Source organism: Chiloscyllium plagiosum, unplaced genomic scaffold, assembly GCF_037043375.1.
Source record: "Chiloscyllium plagiosum isolate Xiang-an unplaced genomic scaffold, Cpla_swu_hap1 HiC_scaffold_22, whole genome shotgun sequence".
NCBI classification, from domain to species: domain Eukaryota; kingdom Metazoa; phylum Chordata; class Chondrichthyes; order Orectolobiformes; family Hemiscylliidae; genus Chiloscyllium; species Chiloscyllium plagiosum.
This window is the reverse complement of record NW_028270160.1, coordinates 42,122,959-42,142,716: the sequence shown is the minus strand read 5'-3', so window position 1 is coordinate 42,142,716 and position 19,758 is coordinate 42,122,959. Positions and strand designations below refer to the sequence as shown.

The 19,758-nt window shown below is 42.2% G+C and overlaps 1 protein-coding gene across 1 annotated transcript in view; it reads left to right on the top strand.

The window, feature by feature from the left end:
* The window catches only part of cfap46 (cilia and flagella associated protein 46), a 237,577-nt gene that overhangs the window by 39,202 nt on the left and 178,617 nt on the right, over positions 1 to 19,758 (top strand). Inside the window, exons 10-13 of the mRNA XM_087999267.1 lie at positions 674 to 772; positions 1,784 to 1,974; positions 3,920 to 4,148; positions 9,989 to 10,100. Coding sequence (XP_087855393.1) covers positions 674 to 772; positions 1,784 to 1,974; positions 3,920 to 4,148; positions 9,989 to 10,100 — 631 coding nt within the window. The remainder of the gene's footprint in view (positions 1 to 673; positions 773 to 1,783; positions 1,975 to 3,919; positions 4,149 to 9,988; positions 10,101 to 19,758) is intronic.

The window sequence follows — 19,758 nt, the reverse complement described above, 5'->3', positions numbered from 1 at the left end:
TTTAATTTTGTGAGGGATAGTATAATTGGAAGCTTATTATAGCTTGGACATAGTGGAAACATCCACAGAGTCTTGAAGAAAAAGAAAGCAAACAGGAGAGTTACTTGGACGAATGCTGAAGGGAACTGGAAAAAATATCAAAACACAACTGAGACATCTGTGTTGCAGTGGACTTAGCTCTGGCTGCATTGTCTAGAGGGGGATCATTAACTTCACCAGTGTTCAGAATTAAATGCTAGTTGAAAAGGAAGAATCACTCAGGGGATCCTTTTATCTGGTCTTGTATAATTGCCAGGTGGTCACCTATTTCCGCTTTGCCTCCACATTCTTCAGCTCAGATTGTTTCTCCTTCAGTAATGTGAGCAAGTCACCTCTTCTTTTGTCTTGTTTCTCTCTATTGAGAGTGGTTGATTTAATCTTTGGAAGGATTCCTTATATCAATAAGGAAAGTCATATTTAAATTTTCTAAGGGAATCCAACATTCAAAGTGAGTAACTTGTATATTAATACAATTTTATTAAACTACTAATTAGTTTATAGTAGAAGGTAAATATCTTTGTGAGGATAGGAGTCAAAAGAATTTAAAATAAACACGTTAACGTCATTGAGTTTTATGTAACGTAATTTCAGTTTTATAATGTGATGCATGACTGTTATTAATTTTGTTGTGCAGGATAAAGGAACAGCAATGGAAGTTGAATGTGTGGAATCAGAACTCTCAGTACTGAAACTTGGAGCTAAGTCAGAGAAATGCACCAAAGGCTTTGTAAAAGTATGGTTGTTTACTTAGTTTCTTTTGGCTCTGATTGTCCTGCAACATTCATTGTGAAAGTGGATCATTGTATCCGTTACTTATTGTAGTTTTAGGATGATTTGATGATTAAAGGTGCTGTTTGTGAAATATGCTATTTTCTACAAAATAGAATAAGACCAATTACTTATCAGTTTTGAAAGAAAAAATTTGAAGTCCAGGTGCTTTGATGCGTGATATTAGAAACATTCCTAGATTGTTAATTATTGGTTGGACATTCACTGGTCTTTGGATATCAGCTATTTGTTGATTTAAGTGCATTTACAATCAGAATATTTGGTTTACAATTTTTTTGTATTTAATTTATCCAAGTAAATTTAATAACTTTATGTTCATATGGAACATATATTAAAACTTTGGTAAGTGATTGAATACAGAACAGTGCATGCAGTCCTGGTCACCACACTACAGGAAGATGTGAATGCATTGGAGAGGGTACAGAAAAGGTTTACCAGCATGATGCCTGGTATGGGGGATTTTGGCTGTGAAGAAAAGTTGGATAGACTGAGTTTGTTTTCGCTGGAATGCAGGAGGTGAAGGGGTGACCTAATAAAAGTTTATAAGATTGTGAATGGCATGGATAGAGTCGAAACAATGAGGTTTTTTTTTCCCCAGGGTAGAAGAGTCAACTACTCGGGGACACAGGGAGGGGAATTTTAAAATAGGTGTGTGAGGCAGGTTTTTCACACAAAGGGTGGTTAATGCCTGAAATGCATTGCCACAGGAAGTGGTGGAAGCGAATACAATTGCAATATTCATGAAGCACCTGGACAAATAGAGGATTAGGAAGGGGATCGAGTGATTCGGATCCTGTAAGTGAAGACAATTTTAGTTTTAGTATAGAAGGGTGTTAGTATGTGTTGGCTTGGGTTGGAGGGTGAAGGGCCTGTACCTGTGCTGTATTGTTCTTTGTTCTTTGATTATATAATGGATTTTGCTGTTAATCTGGTTTTGTAATTTTCCATTTCATAGCATTGCTTGAGAGTAATTCAACGAATAGATGAAGTTCTGCAGAATGCTGTACGTGCAAAGAACTGGAATCTAGTCCAGGTTGTGTGTATAACGCAGTGGAAACTTTGCCTACCGTTGCTTCAACCCAATTTGCGCAAAAATATTTCTAAACAACTGAACAATGTGGCTTCAGTTCTCAGTGATCTTGACAGGTAACTACAATGTAAAATAGTTACTTTTTAAAAACAAAATACAAATATCAGTTGCTTCTGAATCAGGTCCGGTGGGGGTACATTGCAATGTAACAATGCTGAGAGAGTTGTGTGGAAGTGAAGTAGGTCAGGAATACAGGCTTAAAAATGTGTTGCTGGAAAAGTGCAGCAGGTCAGGCAGCATCAAAGGAACAGGAGAATCGACATTTTGGGCATAAGCCCACAGGCTGCATATCGTATAAATATTTGGCAGATGGAGAAATTATACAGGATTCCTGCAGGATAATGGAAAGTATGTTGAAGATCGAGCAGAAAGTCAGCACTAGATTTCAGATTCTGCTGGGTGAATGCCTGACTGGGAAATAATAGCTGCACGCCATCCAATAGAAAGATTTTCTCCCACCATTAACATCTTCTAAAACTTCTGTTGGCATGGGTGCAAAGACCACGTTGCTTCCACCACAATCCAACATAAACAAGAGAAGAAAACCCACCTTCATGTTTCTTTCCTCCTCTTGGATGGAAGATTTAGAATATCATTAGTACAAGTTAGATTTTTCTGAATGAACATTTGGAAAAGTCTTCAAGAAGCTGTGACAGAAATTCTGAAGTGATAAAATTGGATATGCATGTAGGTTTTGCCATTTTGGACAAGATTTTGAAGATGTGATTTCCCGCTCCCACATGGAAAGTGTTGGTGATGAGCAATAATTGTGTGAGTTTGTGACTTCTGCTCCTCATTCGGGAGGAATTCACCACCTCCTGCAACTGTTGGAGAAACAGCTTGGCTTGTAGTCCAATGCTCCCAGCAGTACCAAAAGCCAGGACTGGGAGCTTTGGGCTGCAAGCCAAGCTGACACTCCTTGACTAATTGTTTGAATTTCAGGTGATTAGGGAGATGAGGCCTTGAGGAATGTGCAGAGAATGGAGTAGCAATGGTGCTCTGGAGGCTCTGATGGTAGCACCTGCAAGGGTCAGACCTTGCTGGAGTGGGGGAATGATACTCAATCCTGAGTTCATGGAGGTGCCCACCATCTCCAAATGAGTGCTGAGCAGGGTCACGTTGCTGGCCTCATCCCTGCCCTGAGCTCCTCCTGCCAGTTTGAAAATTGGAGCAGGGGAGAATCTGGCCTTATATCATCTTTAATTGTCCACGCAAACTTCTCAACTGGGGCAATGCTGGGCTGGCTTGTCTCCCAGCACATATTCCTGCATGGCCAGAGGACCTTGGAAGGATGGAGGAACCTGTGTTTTGCCCAATATTTGTATATCGTTGAAATTTCAGGATACATTCTGCATTCCTTCAAAATCTATTATCAATAGTCACAGATAAACTGGACATTGTTTGAATGGAAACCTTTGTTCACAAAATTTGCAGCTTGATGATAAAGTTGCAACTCTTTAGTGTAATCCATAACTCTCTGTTTAAACCCTAACGTGAGAACTGAAACTTTATTTTCCATATCGAGATCTGGTTTTACCATTCTCAGGGTGTTTTCCTAATTTTCTTGCTATTGTCCGCATTCTTGAAGGGAGTGGAAAATTCTGTTTCTACCTGCTGAGTGCCTTCAGCAGTTCGTGTTTTTATTTCAGAACTCCAGCATCTCAGTGGAGATGCTTTATCTCCATGGTTCGATTTTCTGGGAAATAATTAGTAAAGTAATTCATTTTCAGGCTCTCTAGACTTATAATGGTGATATGCAAACAGACCAATAGATAAGGCATTAAAATTAAATTTTACTAGAAATATTTTCTGACTGAATTGTACGTTACAATTTTTTGGGTTATGCCACGAAATTCTAAATGCATGACCATTGACATCAATGTCATAATACATTTTTCTGTTTTGTAATTCGGAAGAATAACATTTCCAACTTAAATTTTTTTAATATATAATGTTAAGTTGCATTTCTTCAACTCTGCACCTCTCTTTTAAATTGTGTAGTTCTTTGACCCAGCTCCGCTGTCAAGTTCATATAGAAATAGCTCAGATTGAAGAAGATGAGGAACGGATAGAAGTTGCCATGGAGCATCTTAAAAAAGCTTATTCTCTCTGTAACCAAGGACAGTATGAAAAATATATTACCAATGAACTGCACCGTTTGCAAGTATATTCAGGAGTTTATGACTCTCCTAAAGAGCTAGAAGATCAAGTGTTCAAGATGATTGAACAGGTAAAATGCAGAGATTTTAAGAAATGTACTGAAAACATACAGATTAAACATTTTTCATTACAGATTGAGAGACCAACCCAATTGTGTTTCACTTCATGATATACTGTACCTCATTAGGTTTTGCAATCTATACACATAAGTAGATCCAAATAATACATGTAACTATGCAAATATGTTACTATAAGATGGATGTAAATATAAGACAGTGCAGGAATAGAACCACAACATCCTGTTTTAAACTCCCTGCCTGGAGTCATATGGTCAGGGAATATTGTGTGTTAACTTTTAAATGGTAGAAAGTCGCTGTTAGATGTCAGAAGGGGCAGCCCCTGTCATTCAGTTAATATAGAGCTTCAAAGGGAAGGGTTCCCCTGCTGTTAATCTTTAAAGAACACTAAAAATACTGTACCATTCTGTGCCTTTTTGTCCAGGGGCTCCTCTTTTAAATTTGTGATGTCTACAGTCTGCCATAACAATCCAGCAGATCGAGAAGTTAAGGCACATAAAAATGCATAATTTTGGCGAATATATAAGATGTCTGACCTAAATTTATTGCTTCAGCTGAAAGGCTTTTATGTAAATAATGGGACCAATGTATTTTTACTGATGTTTGTGCTATGGGCAAGTAATTAGTTATACAGTTGGAGATGGGAGTGTAAGGCCTAGATTTTTACTCCTGAGTTGAGAAATGCTGTATTCAAATCACTGATATCATACTTAAAGCCACATACATTTCTGATATTGCAAGCCAGAAGCTGCCCCTCACACTGTGGCACTCAACCACAATCACTGAGACATTGTCCGGAATAGAATGCTAGTGCCTGCTTCACAGACAGTGATTTGGCAATGTTGAGGAGGTGGCAAGAAGAGCAGTGCTTATTCCTACTTACTGCTGCAGGCCACACCACCAAACACAGCTAACTCGAATCCAGATAGTAGCCCTGGACTGCCTTGTGTCCCAGAGCAAGAGAAACTCCTTGCAGTGCAGGAAGAAATTCAGTGATCTCCTGTAAAAAAAACAAAACCAAAGAACTCTGGAGAAAGATCATGGGACCCAAAACATAATGGTGCTTTCTCTCCAAGCATGGCTGCCAGACCTGCTGAGTTTTTTCCAGCAATTTCTGAAGTTGTCAGTGATCTTCTGTGTATGTGTTACCATCACCACTGTTTTGCTTCACAACCATCAGGCCAGCACTCACTCTGACTTTCTCACTTCACGCACATCTCATTGTAGCTGATGGACTGCCAATCTCACTATTACATGCATCATGTCCACTCAGTAGCTCTCATGCACCTGATCCTCCCAAATGTCCAACTCTTCCTGACCTCTGTACTTCCCACATCGTCTCTGGGTACACCTCATCACCTCTCGTGTCATAGAGTCATGGAGTCATAGAGATGTACAGCATGAAAACAGACCCTTCAGTCCAACCCGTCTCCTTGCTTCATTACTGAATGTTCTTCCAACCACTTTCATCATTTTCTATCCCTCCCTCTATCTCACTGCAGGAAACATTGGCCCACCTCCTGGACTGATGACTCCACAGCATCTCAAACTATAATCTCCAGGTTGTTGCACTGGACTTGTAGGACTGACCATGGCCTAATTCCCAGATTGCAATGGCACAGGTCCCCAGATTCTGGTAGAGCCAAATGCATGAGTGACTGTGGCCAAGTCTGGAATTGTAGAAGGCCATTGACTGATTGTGGTGGCACCCTGTGACTGACTATAGTCCCTCTTGTTTCACCAGGAATTACTCCCCTTTGACTTTTTGACATGGCTATTTGGTTGAAGCAGTTTCAGTGTGTTTGGATAGATCTGTGCAAAAGACATTCCTTTCGTTTCCTTGCCCTTTCTCAAAGTGTATACCCCACCTATCAAAATCACTGCAGAAGCTTGAGAAAGGTTTGAAGCCCACTTTTAAAAATCTGATCTGATTGAGGTCAGCATGTGCGACAACCTCAGTAACCTATGTGTCAGTAATTCAGGAACCACAAGTCATCCAAGAGATCGCTCCTGCCCCCAACACTTCCAGTAAAAATGGTGGATATAGGGTTTGGGTTCAGGACATCTGGAAATGGGGCAGTCACAGTATTTTAATTCTGGAAACCATTTCCAGATTTAAGAAAATTCAAACCGAAAAATTTAAGTGCAAGTTTCCGTGATGCGGCATGTTGTGGAGGTCGAACCCTTCTGTTAATTAAAACCAAATGCCCAGAAAATCTCACCTTGCTTATAATCTGATAAAATGTGAGGAAGTGACAGACAACTCTTAATTTCCACTATTTAAAGAAAAATAACAAGTTATTTTCCTAACTCTAATAGTGAACACTAAACAAAAACTGTTCACAAATCCAAGCCCCCTTTTTCTTAGCTACTTACTATCTGACCCCAACTCTATAAAAATGCTGTTCCAATAACGCACTTATTAAACATTACATCTCAAATCCATGCAGTCTCTGCCTTCTCCGCTGTCTTCAGTCTTCCATTTGCTGAACTCTCTGGGTTTTCTCCTTTCTTTTTACTGCAAGTAAGTTTAACACGAAAAGGTATCTTTTGATATAGAGTATCTTCTAATTTCTTTGAGAGCAAGATTTTAGATGGACAGTTAGATCTCTGACTCGACAGCTATAAAAGGCAGCTTGAATCAGGTAGTCACACCTGAATAGATGCTGAATATTAGATACGTAACAGTTGTTAAGCCCAACAATTTGCTGACAATCATTTGTTCTGTGGGTAAAGAAGATATATCTGGCATAATCAATGAGCAAAAGTAGAAACCTTTATGAATACAGGAAAGAATAAATGAAAAAGTGAAGTTATTACATTTTAATAAAACACTGTGAAGCTAAAATAGATGGTAAATAATAAAAGAAAGTGAGGGCTTTAAAACTTTATTTATAGGATGTGGGCATCACTGGCTAAAACCATGTTTATTAGATGAAAGTGAGGACTGCAGATGCTGGAGATTAGAGTCAAAAGTGTAGTGCTGGAAAAGCACAGCAGGTCAGGCAGCATCCGAGGAACAGGAGAATCGACATTTTGGGTAAAATCCCTTCATCAGGAATGAAATTCCCCATTCCAAGTTGCCCTTCAGAAGGATATTGTGAGTTTCCTTATTGAACTGCTGCAAACCATTGGGAGTAGGTCTACAGTATTGTTAATTAGGTTCCAGGATGCTTACCCAGAGATGTTGAAGGAATGGAGATATAGTTCCAAATCAGCATGGTATGTAGCTTAGAGAGCTTGCAAGTTGTGGTGTTCCCATGCTTGTGCTGCCCTTGTCCTTTGACTGACAAATTTCTGTTACAATCTTGCTAGGGCCAGGAGTTTTTATAAATGTCAACAGTGTGTGCAATTTGGGCAGTTACTAGAGTGGAGCCTCCTGAAACCATGGTTTTGACCAGAGAGCAAAAAGCTTTATTGTACAAAGTTAGAGCTGTACTACACACCACTCTGGATGTCTATACACAAACAACTTATGGTCTATCATCCTAAAATTAATACAATGCATCTATAGATAACAAACAAACTGTGCTTGAATATTGCACAGAATAGATCAAATAACAAATGTAGTTAAGGCAGATACAGTATATTTCACAGCAACCCCCAGATGTTAGTCACTGTAGGTCATAAAATCTCATTAAAACTTTATATTCTTCCATTTTTTTTACAATCCAATTCTTCATATTTGAAGACCTAGCTTTGGAATTCTGTCAGAAGCCACTCTGTCAGGACTGCATCAAAGACTGCTCATATTCTGGTAGTTCACCCTTGCAATCTGGAATATACTGCTTTGGTTCTGAGAACTGCCCTCTTGTTGCTATACATAGGCATAATTTCCATTTGTCTACAGGTGGCTAGCCTTGCCATGCTGGTACTGATCCCACACGTGTTTCTGAGTGCTAGAGTTTTGCAGCTGCATGAAGCAAATACTGTTTGTGGACTTCGATCACTCTTCGATCACTGGACTGAACTATTACACATGGGCTTTTTTCTTTCCTGTGCCCAACACTTAACTGCACCTTCCTGGCTTCCAGGTCTTCTCCTAAGGTCTAACTGCTGGAAGCTTGCTATAGCATCACCTTTTTTGAGATGGAGGCTCTTCTCCCTGATCTTTAAGTGCCTGGCTAACTTGTAGCCTGAAGGTAACAACACTTTCCTTTGACTGTCTCCATCCAACTGCTTGAAATTGACTGTTCAGTAATCCTTGACCTGTTCTGGGTGACCTGCTGAAAGCATCAGAACAAGCACTGCTCTTATTGACAGGCAGGATTGAATTTATTGGTCTAACAGTCAAATACAGCAACCCATTAGAGACATTTCTTTCTCGAATGTTCCAATTCACAGATTGCTGGTCCTACACAGATCAAATGGGTACAACAAACAAAGAACTTACCACAGTTACAGGTGTTTAGTAAGCGCTGTTGAAAGAATCTCATTGAGTTGCTATTTATCAAGTTTGCAGATGACATGAAGATTGGTGGAGTAGCAAATAGTGAAGGGTACTGTCATAGAATGCAGCAGAATGTAGACAGATTGGAAAGTTGGGCAGAGAAATGGCAGATGGAGTTCAATCCGGGCAAATGCGATGTGATGCATTTTGGAAGATCCAAATTTAGAATGAACTGTATGATAAGTGGAAAAACCATGGGGAAAAGTGATGTACAGAGAGATCAAGGTGGTCAGGTCCATTGTACCCTGAAGGTGGCATTGCAGGTTGATAGAGTGGTCAAGGAGGCAAATGGCATGCTTTCCTTCATTGTACTTCATTGAGTACAAGAGTTAGCAGGTCATGTCACAGTTGTATAAGATTTTGATTTGGCCACATTTGGAATACCGTGTACTAGTATTACTAGTTCCCACATTACCAAAAGGATGTGGATGCTTTTGAGAGGATGCAGAGGATGTTCACCAGGATGTTGCCTGGTATGGAGGGTGCTAGCTATGAGGAGAGATTGAGTAGAGTAGGATTATTTTCATTAGAAAGACGGAGATTGAGGGGGGACCTGACTGAGGTCTACAAAATCATGAGAGGTGTAGACAGGGTGGATAGCAAGAAGCTTTTTCCCAGAATGGGGGACTCAATTACTAGTGGTCACGAGTTCAAGGTGAGAGGGGAAACGTTTAAGTGAAATATGCTTGGAAAGTTCTTTATGCAGAGGGTGGTGGGTGCCTGGAACGTGTTGCTAGTGGAGAGATTAGAGGCAGGCACGATAGCGTTAATTAAGATGTATCTAGACAGTTACATGAATGGGCAGGGAGCAGAGGGATACAGATCTGTGGAAAATGGGCGACAAGTTTAGATAGAGGATTTGAATCGGTGCAAACGTGGAAGGTTGTTTCTGTGCTGTAATTTTCTTTGTTTGCTGCAGTGCAGTGTGGTGATATGCACTGTCACTGTGCATCAGTGATGGAGGGATTGACTGTTGAAGGCAGGCAGTAGTGCGCTGGATGGTGCTGAGTTTCTTTAGTGCTGTTGGAGCAGGACTCCTTTAGACAAATGGATGGTACAAAACAGCTTGTAAAATGGCAACTCCACAGTATAACAAGTACTTTGTTTAATAAATTTTGGTAGAAAGAAAACCTGTCATTTGTGTTTCAGTTTGTTTAAGTAAATTTACTTACCCCATTAGATTTTAGTTACTATATTTAACCTGTTCCTTTTTGGTGGTCGTGGTGGTATGTTATATCTAAGAAATAGGAATACAAAGTATACTTTACTTGTTAGATGGCAACCTGTTGAAAGCAAAATGTGCACAGTCTTGACACAATTGATAATGTATTTGCTTCGAAGCAATTTCACAAATTGAGAAAAGACTGTTTTCCTCTGTGGAAGGTCCGAAGAAATAGCAACTTGCAACACAGTCGATCGTTACTGATTAAGGCTGGACTGGCTTTGGCTTCTGATGTTTTCCAACTGGTGCTAGATGGTGAAAACGAGGCTAAAGGTGAGTCATTAAACTGCTCTACTGCATGCAAATAGAGAGAACTGGTTACCTTAAATGGCTAGCTCGAGGACCAGAATGATGCTAGTTCGATGCCTGCTCGAACTGAGGCAAAGTTAGGACCAGTCTCCTCACCCAGTTCCTGAGAGTAGAAGGCAATGGCAAATTCTAATGACCAAATCAGCCAAGACAATGCCAAAGGATGAAGCATCAATGGACAATAGGCCAAGGACCTGCCTTTAGGTAGAGCAGATGTGACATGCTAATTTTCATGATATAATTACTGTACATGAATCTAACACATGCATCTTGATATAATAGGAGTAGAATTTTGTTTCAGTTTAGATTAGATTAGATTACATTACAGTGTGGAAACAGGCCCTTCGGCCCAACAAGTCCACACCGACCCGCCGAAGCGCAACCCACCCATACCCCTACATTTACCCCTTACCTAACACTACGGGCAATTTAGGATGGCCAATTCACCTGACCTGCACATCTTTGGATTGTAGGAGGAAACCGGAGCACCCGGAGGAAACCCACGCAGACACGGGGAGAACGTGCAAACTCCACACAGTCAGTCGCCTGAGGCGGGAATTGAACCCGGGTCTCCGGCGCTGTGAGGCAGCAGTGCTAACCACTGTGCCACCATGCTGCCCACAGTTAGTTGGCTACGTTATCATGGAAGAGAAATTTAATTTTGTCATTGCCACAAAATAGGATAGCAGATGGAATGCCAGTGATATGGTCCACTCAATATTCTTTTTTATTGATTGCAACCTAATTTTGTCTCCTGTATATCAACATTCCATCCCAGCCAGTAACCTTGATTAAATACTCTTGCTATTGTGTGACTTGCTGAGACTACATTAAGCAAGTATTTTCCCACATGCTCTAACTACTGTCAACCATGTTCCACAGAGTTTGTCAGGGGCAGTTGTTGGCCATTTTGTGCAGATCAGACATGGGCATTCCTAACACTGCTATAGGAAAGATGCTGTTAAACTTGAAAGGGTTCAGAAAAGATATACAAGGATCTTGCCAGGTTTGAAGAGTTTGAGCTGTCAATTTTCCCTGGAGCATTGGAGGCTGAGGGGTGACGTTATAGAGTTTTATAAAATCATGAGGGGCATGGACAGAGGGAATAGCCAAGGTCGTTTTCCCAGGGTAGATGAATCCAAAACTAGAGGGCATAGATTTAAGGTGAGGGGAAAGATGTAAAAACGACCTAAGGGACAACATTTTCACACACAGGGTGGTGCGTATATGGAATGACCTGCCTGAGAAATTGGTTGAGGCTGGTACCATAACACTATTTTAAAAGGCATCTGGATGGGTACATGAAAAGGAAGGATTTAGACAGACATGGGCCAAATGCTGGCATATGGGACTAGGTTAATTTATGATATCTGGTGGGCAAGGACAGGTGGGACCAAAGGGTCTGTTTACTGCTGTACATCTCTATGACTTTGTTTTACAACCCTTAATAAATTGAATTCCGATATTACTATGAACAGAATTATTGGTTAGAATAGTATTACAAAAAAACCTTCATGTACTTATATTGTTTCAAAATATTTTAATTCTTTCAACTGTAGTTCTCCAAATACTGTACTTAGTACATTTACACTGGAGCTCTAATGCTGGTGCTAAATGGTTTCACTGCATTGATGCTGCAGTTATAGTGCAAAATAGTGTAAAATCCAGCATTCAACATGAGTAAGTAGAATCTGACTTCCTCCAGGAGGTAGTATCCTCTGTTAATCAGCAGATGAATTTTAGCTATTGACATCTGACTCAAACACCTCAAGTTTAACATTGGTGCAAAGTTGAAACAGTATTGATGCAAAATTTGAAGTATGGGTGCATTACAAACCATTCTCATTTTTTTGTTTGTTCTATCCTTTATTGCCTATTGCTAATTGTTCAGAAGAAGGTGATGGTGGGCTGCCTTCTTGAACCGTATCATCCTTGAGGTATTGGAATACTTACAGTGCTACTGGAAAGGGATTTGCAGATTGTCGTGTTTCCATTCCACTGCTGCCCTTGCCCTTCTAAGTGGTGAGTTTGGAAGGTGGTGTCAGTGGAAACATAGTGAGTTACTGCAGCACATCCAGTGGATGGTGCAGTGTTGCCACTATATATCAGTGGTGAAGGAAGTGAATGTTGATATTGGATTTGTGCCAGTTAAGAAGGTTGCTTTGCCCTGTAAGATAATAAGCCTTTTGAATGTTGTTGGAGCTGTACCCGTCCAGACAGGTGACGAGTATCTATCACACACCTGACCTGTGCCTTATACCTGGGGAGACAGGAAGTAAGTTACGCATTGCAGAATTCCTGGCCTCTGACCTTCTCTTTGAGTCAAAGGATTTATTTGGCTGGTCCAGTTCAGTTTATGATCAATGATAACCTGCAGTATGTTGATAGTAGAGAATTCAGTGATGGTAATGTGACTGAATGTCAAAGAGCAATGCTTACAATTTTTCTTTTTGGAGATTGTCATTGCCTAGCGCTCCTATGGCACACAAATGTCACTTAACACTTATCAATCTAAACCTATATGTTATCCTCGTATTTCTGCATATGGACGCAGATTGTTTCGGTATCAGATGTGTCATGCATGGTGCTGAATGTTGTGTAATCATCAATAAATTGAATGGATTTAAAACAGTGAGGCATTGTATGATTGTTCGTATATAAAGTGTGTGGGAATAAAGTAGGAAAATGGCACTTGGACGTGGCACTCATTTGGAGAGCCAGAGCAAACTGGGCTGAATCACATCTTTCTGTACTGCAACACCTCTGTAATTCTGGTCTGGGTGCCAGTCCTGGAGGTGTCAAGCTTCTTGAGTTTAGTTGGAGATGCCCCCATCCAGGAAAGTGGGGAGTGTTGTATCACAGTCCTGACTCGTGCCTTTTGGATCATGGACAGGCAATTGATGAAACAGAAAATGATAATTTTCCACAAAATCTCTAGCCTCTGATCTGGTCTTATTGCTGCAGTATTTTTGTAAATTGTCCAATTCAGTCTCTGGTCAATCACAACCCAGAGGATGTTGATAGTAGAGGATTCAATTATGGTAATGTTATTGAGTGTGATTCAAAAGATGATGGTTAGATTTTTCCATTGGAGATGATTAGTGCCTGGGGGCAATACTTGCATGGCACCAATGTTATTTGCCATTTATCAACTGAAGCATGGATGTTGTCTTGGTTTTATGGGCATGGACTGCTTCAGTATCTGAGGAGTCAGTGAATGTCTCCACTTTCAACCTGGATAGTTGAGCGAGGGCCTTTGATAAAACAGTTGAAGATGGTTGGGGCTGGGACACTACCCAATGGAACTTCTGCAATGACGTCCTGTAGCTGAAATGATTGACTCCACCAACCACAACCATCTTCCTTTGTGTTAGATATCACTCCAACTGGCAGACAGTTTTCCCCTGACTCCCATTGACTCTAGTTTTGTAAGAGCTGTTTGATACTATACTTGGTCAAATGCTGACTGGTAGTCAAAGGCAATCATTCTCCCCTTACTGATGAAGCTCAGCTCCTTTGATCATGTTTGGACCAAGGCTGTAATTAAGTCAGGAGCCATGTGACCCTGATAGAATCCAAACTGAGCATCAGTGAGTAGGTTATTCTTTTGTAAATGCCACTTGATAGCAACGTCAACGGCCTGTTTCATCACTTCACTGACGATTGAAAGCAGTCTTACAGGACAGTAAATGTCCATTGTCCTGTTTTCTGTACATAGGACATATCTTGGTCATTTTCTACTATATCACGTAGATGCTAGTGTTGTAATTGCCCTGGAATAACATTTGTTTAAGTGGCTAATTCTGGAGCACTCTTCTTCAGTACTATTATAGGAATGTTGGTAGCATCCTTACCCTTTGCAGTATCCCATGTCTTCAGCCATTTCTTGATACCTTGTGGAGTGAATCAAATTAGTTGAAGACTGGTATCTGTGATGCTGGGGACCTCAGGTGGAGACTGAGCTGGATCATCTGTTCAGCAGTGAAGATCGATGCAAATACTTTCGCCTTTTGTAATGTGCTGGACTGCCCCAGTGTTGAGGATGGAGGTATTTGTGGAGCCGTCTCCCCCTCCTCCAGTGAGTTGTTTAATGATCCATTGCCATTTAGATCTGAATGTGGCAGTACTGCAAAGGCTAGACCTTATCTGATAGTCTTGCAATCGCTTAACTGTCTATTGCATGCTGCTTCCACTGTTTGGTGTGCAAGTAGCCTTATGTTGTAGCTTCACCACTTTGATACCTGATTTAATGAGGGTTAAATTGGATAACCGCTGATGTGCGATTCACCCGGATTAATTCAGTATAATGCACACAGGTAGCCAACTTTGTGCTGTCTGCTTATCATAGCTTCCATATCCAGCAAACATGAACTGCACTGTGTCTTGACTCTGTGCATTAGCAGAGGTTTTGGAATCATTAGAAATTTGCACTCTTATAGCTAACCTGCATCTCTTAAATGCAAGCTGTCTTGAAACAGGAGGAGATGGCTTGGTGAAGTTCTGCAACCAAATCCAACTTGGGAAAACTGAAGAATGGCTGACCAAGGGAGAATATGGGTATCCAGATTTTGGTGGTCTTGGTGGAGAAGGTGGGAAGTGGCAATTTGTTTTTCATCCTCAGGAGAGCATGAGACTTTCCAGATAGATAATGGGGATATTTAAAAAAAAATTTTTTCTTTTGCCTTTTCAATTGCGATTTGTGCAATGTTGAGGCATTCTGTCTGTTCATTTGTCAATGCACTCACTTCAAGTGATCTGGACCTGAACTCAGTACTGCTGAGTGTGTCTTTGTATACCCACTGGTAATTATTTTTTCAGCTTTGGTTATCTTCGCACTCTGTTTTCTGTACAGAATATCTTTTTAATGACATTTTAATCGTCTGTAACTATGGATAACCTTGAACATGATCTTTGAACTTCTGCTGTTTCTAACCTTTCATTATTTGGTAATTACCTTGTTCTCACTATCAAACCAGCAGACAAGGGAGGCGCGGTAGTAGTTTGGCGCACCGACCTCTACACCGCTGAGGCCAAACGCCAGCTCGCAGATACCTCCTCCTACTGCCCCCTTGACCATGACCCCACCTCCCACCACCAAACCATCATCTCCCAGACCGTCCATAACCTCATCACCTCGGGGGATCTCCCATCCACCGCCTCCAACCTCATAGTCCCACAACCCCGCACCTCCCGCTTCAACCTCCTGCCCAAAATCCACAAACCTGACTGCCCCGGCCGACCCATTGTCTCCGCCTGCTCCTGCCCCACCGAACTCATCTCCGCATACCTTGACACCGTCCTGTCCCCCTTAGTCCAAGAACTCCCCACCTACGTTCGGGACACCACCCATGCCCTCCACCTGCTTCATGATTTTCGCTTCCCCGGTCCCCAACGCCTTATTTTCACCATGGACATCCAGTCCCTGTACACCTCCATCCCCCATCATGAAGGACTCAAAGCCCTCCGCTTCTTTCTTTCCCGCCATACCAACCAGTACCCTTCCACTGACACCCTCCTTCGACTGACTGAACTGGTCCTCACCTTGAACAACTTCTCTTTCCAATCCTCCCACTTCCTCCAAACGAAAGGAGTAGCCATGGGCACCCGCATGGGCCCCAGCTATGCCTGCCTCTTCGTAGGATATGTGGAACAATCCATCTTCCGCAACTACACTGGCCCCACCCCCCACCTTTTCCTCCGCTACATCGATGACTGTATCGGCGCCGCCTCGTGCTCCCACGAGGAGGTTGAACAGTTCATCCACTTCACCAACACCTTCCACCCCGACCTCAAATTCACCTGGACAGTCTCAGATTCCTCCCTCCCCTTCCTCGACCTTTCTATTTCTATCTCAGGCGACCGAATCAACACGGACATCTACTACAAACCGACCGACTCCCACAGCTACCTGGACTACACCTCCTCCCATCCTGCCCCCTGTAAAAACGCCATCCCATTCTCCCAATTCCTTCGACTCCGCCGCATCTGCTCCCAGGAGGACCAGTTCCAAAAACGCACAACCCAGATGGCCTCCTTCTTCAAGGACCGCAATTTCCCCCCTGACGTGGTCGACGATGCCCTCCACCGCATCTCTTCCACTTCCCGCTCCTCCGCCCTTGAACCCCGCCCCTCCAACCGCCACCAGGACAGAACCCCACTGGTCCTCACCTACCACCCCACCAATCTCCATGTACAGCGCATCATCCGCCGTCACTTCCGCTACCTCCAAACAGACCCCACCACCAAGGATATATTTCCCTCCCCTCCCCTATCAGCATTCCGTAAAGACCACTCCCTCCGTGACTCCCTCGTCAGATCCACACCCCCCACCAACCCAACCTCCACTCCCGGCACCTTCCCCTGCAACCGCAGGAGGTGCAAGACTTGCGCCCACACCTCCCCCCTCACCTCCCTCCAAGGCCCCAAAGGAAACTTCCATATCCGCCACAGATTCACCTGCACCTCCACACATATCATCTATTGCATCCTCTGCACCCGATGTGGCCTCCTCTATATTGGGGAGACAGGCCGGCTACTTGCGGAGCGTTTCAGAGAACACCTCTGGGATACCCGGACCAACCAACCCAATCACCCTGTAGCTCAACATTTCAATTCCCCCTCCCACTCCACCAAGGATATGCAGGTCTTTGGACTCCTCCATCGTCAGACCACAACAAAACGACGGTTGGAGGAAGAACGCGTCATCTTCCAGCTAGGAACCTTCCAACCACAAGGGATGAACTCGGATTTCACCAGTTTCCTCATTTCCCCTCCCCCCAGCCTGTCTCAGTCAAATCCATCAAATTCAGCACCGCCTTCCTAACCTGCAATCTTCTTCCCGACCTCTCCGCCCCCACCCCAGTCTGACCTATCACCCTCACCTTGACCTCTTTCCACCTATCACATTTCCGACGCCCCTCCCCCTAGTCCCTCCTCCCTACCTTTTATCTTAGCCTGCTGGACAAACTTTCCTCATTCCTGAAGAAGGGCTTATGCCCGAAACGTCGATTCTCCTGTTCCCTGGATGCTGCCTGACCTGCTGCGCCTTTCCAGCAACACATTTCCAGCTCTGACCTCCAGCATCTGCAGACCTCACTTTCTCCTCAATGAATTACCTTGTTCTACCTATCTTAGATGCAACATGGATGGCCTTACACCAGTCTGTATTAAACACATTTGGTGCTGTTTTATACATTCAACTAATCTATTAATATCTATTAACAATATTATGCTTCTATTTGCACTTCTTACGATGCCATCTATGCTGGTGTGTTTTCAGCGAACTTGGATATTTAGCTCTCCATCCAACTACCTCAATTGTTAATAATATAGTGAGTATTTTAAGGTTCCAACATAGATTCCAGTCGAACATCACCAGCCACAGTTTGTTAATTAGAGTACATATACGTGTCCATTATTCTGGTTCTCTTGTTTCTTGCAACTTTCCCAACTGACAATAATCTGTCTTCAAGTTCTTAATCTTCAATATTGACTAAAGATTTCTTACTAGGAGCCTTATTGAGAGTTTTCAAAAGTCCTTATAAATGACAACCACAGATGGTCCCTGTTCAATACTTTTGTTACCCTTTAAAAAAATTCACATTGGTTGTCAGGCATGGCCCTCTTTTTATGCTGTTTCTCTTCAATGAGTTAAAATTTCAAGATGTCCAGTTATTTTCTTCTTTAGTATAAAATCTAGTAATTTCCTGATAACACATTTTATACTAACTGGTGCATTTAACTAACTGGTTCCCTTCCCTTTCCTCTCTTAAGTAGCAGAGACACGTAATTCCCCAACCTAATGGAAATGACCCTGAATTGAGAGAGTATTAGTAGATTAAAGTTTGGCTATCAATAACCTTTTCACCTCTTCCTTTAAAGACTGTGATGGAAGGCATTAGGTTTGGGTTTTTGCCTTTAGTTATATTACTTGCTCGATTATAGTTTTTTTTATCTGATTGGGGATTAATGAGACTTTGAGTGTGAAATTCATGTGTGGCAGTATTACCTTGCTTCCCGAAGCCGAGTGTAGCCTTTGCAGTGATTCTCACACACAGCTGCATTCAGTCTGTGTGTCTGAACACTTGCAAGCTGTGATATCCTGATTTTTCATAACCCAAATGAGATTCAGTAATGAAGAAGCAAAGCGTGAAGTAGCAAAGAGGATAATCCTACATTAGAGTAATTTTAAGGGATTTCGGCGAAATCAATTTTGTGGAACTTTATCCGCTGTGTACTCTGGAATGTTTTGCAAGTGTTAAGGTGCATCCTTGCATTTGTCTGAAACTTTGCTGTATCTCACAGGGATAGCAGAGGTATTGGTTAGATGTTCACATAGAGGCATGGGGGTAACAATTGTTGTGCCTCTTGGTGACACTCTGAGAAAGAACAGAAGTGTACAGAGCAGATTGTGCCATGCCCTGTCTCTGGTTGGTTGAAGCCTGCTCAAAACATGCAATGAGAGGAAGCTATCTAGTAGATCAATGAATGCATCCAACATCTCAGATTGCATGTGACTCAGTGCTCCTCTGCATCCCATTCTGTCACTGTACATCAGTACTTGCCAGCCACTTTGCCCTCTGGTGAGTGAGCAAATTCCCTTTTCCCTTGCTTTGACTGCAAGTCACTAATGCCTGATGACTTTCCATGTGCTGATCCCAGCTGTGTGATGTATGAGAGATGGACAGCATTGATGGGAATGTGAGGGTGAGGTAGAGTCCCTTGATGTCAAATGAGAGTCCTGACTACCAGAAAATGCTTTTGGGTGAGTGATGAGGATGGTGCGTTTTGATCAGAGCAAGCAGCTGGTGTTGTGGGTGGCTGAAGATGTGACAGGAAGATGCATTTACTGACGTTGATCTATATTCTGAAGGCATTTAACCTTTTGTGGTTTCTGCTTGGTCCCTGATGCCCGCATTTGAGGACTTCACCTTTCTGACCTTTCCCAAAAACTTTTGTTGCTATAAACAACTAAGGGAATTAAGGTTCATAGTACAACAGAAATTAAAGTAAAATTGAGACCATAACCGTATCAGGTTTGATCTTATCAAATGACAAAGCTGGCCTAGTTGCCAAATGACTAACTTCTTCTCTTAGCCCAATGTTCCCAATGTTCATTGGTCTGTGGGTCATCCTTCAGAATCTCCTGAGTGACGTTGGAGTAGGACACCATCCCTTCCACCCATCTGCACTCTAATGCTTGCAGTTTGCGTTCATCAGACTAGATTCCTCTCTTTTCTCTGGCATCTAGTTTCCAAGAATTTACATTGCACCAACTTGTTTTCCTTCTACTCTTTAAGGCAAAGTAGGCTAACATTTGGTCAGCTGAAGTTGTCAACTTTGTTGTGCAGTAGAGATCAGCACTGGAGACCCAGGAACTAGGATGACACTGATAATATTGGTGAACTACTGAGTTTCTTTCCTGCCTCAATCTCAATGAGCAAGGGCTACCATGAATTGTGGCTCATGTTGTGGTCTTTGTCTTTGATTCAGAAACATTCTTTAGAACGTCTGACATTCTGTTCTCTTCCTCTTTTGTCAGTACTAAAGCAAAGCAATTTGTCTTTATTCATTCAGGGGACATGGGCTTCACTGGCTAGACCAGCATTTATTGGCCATTCCT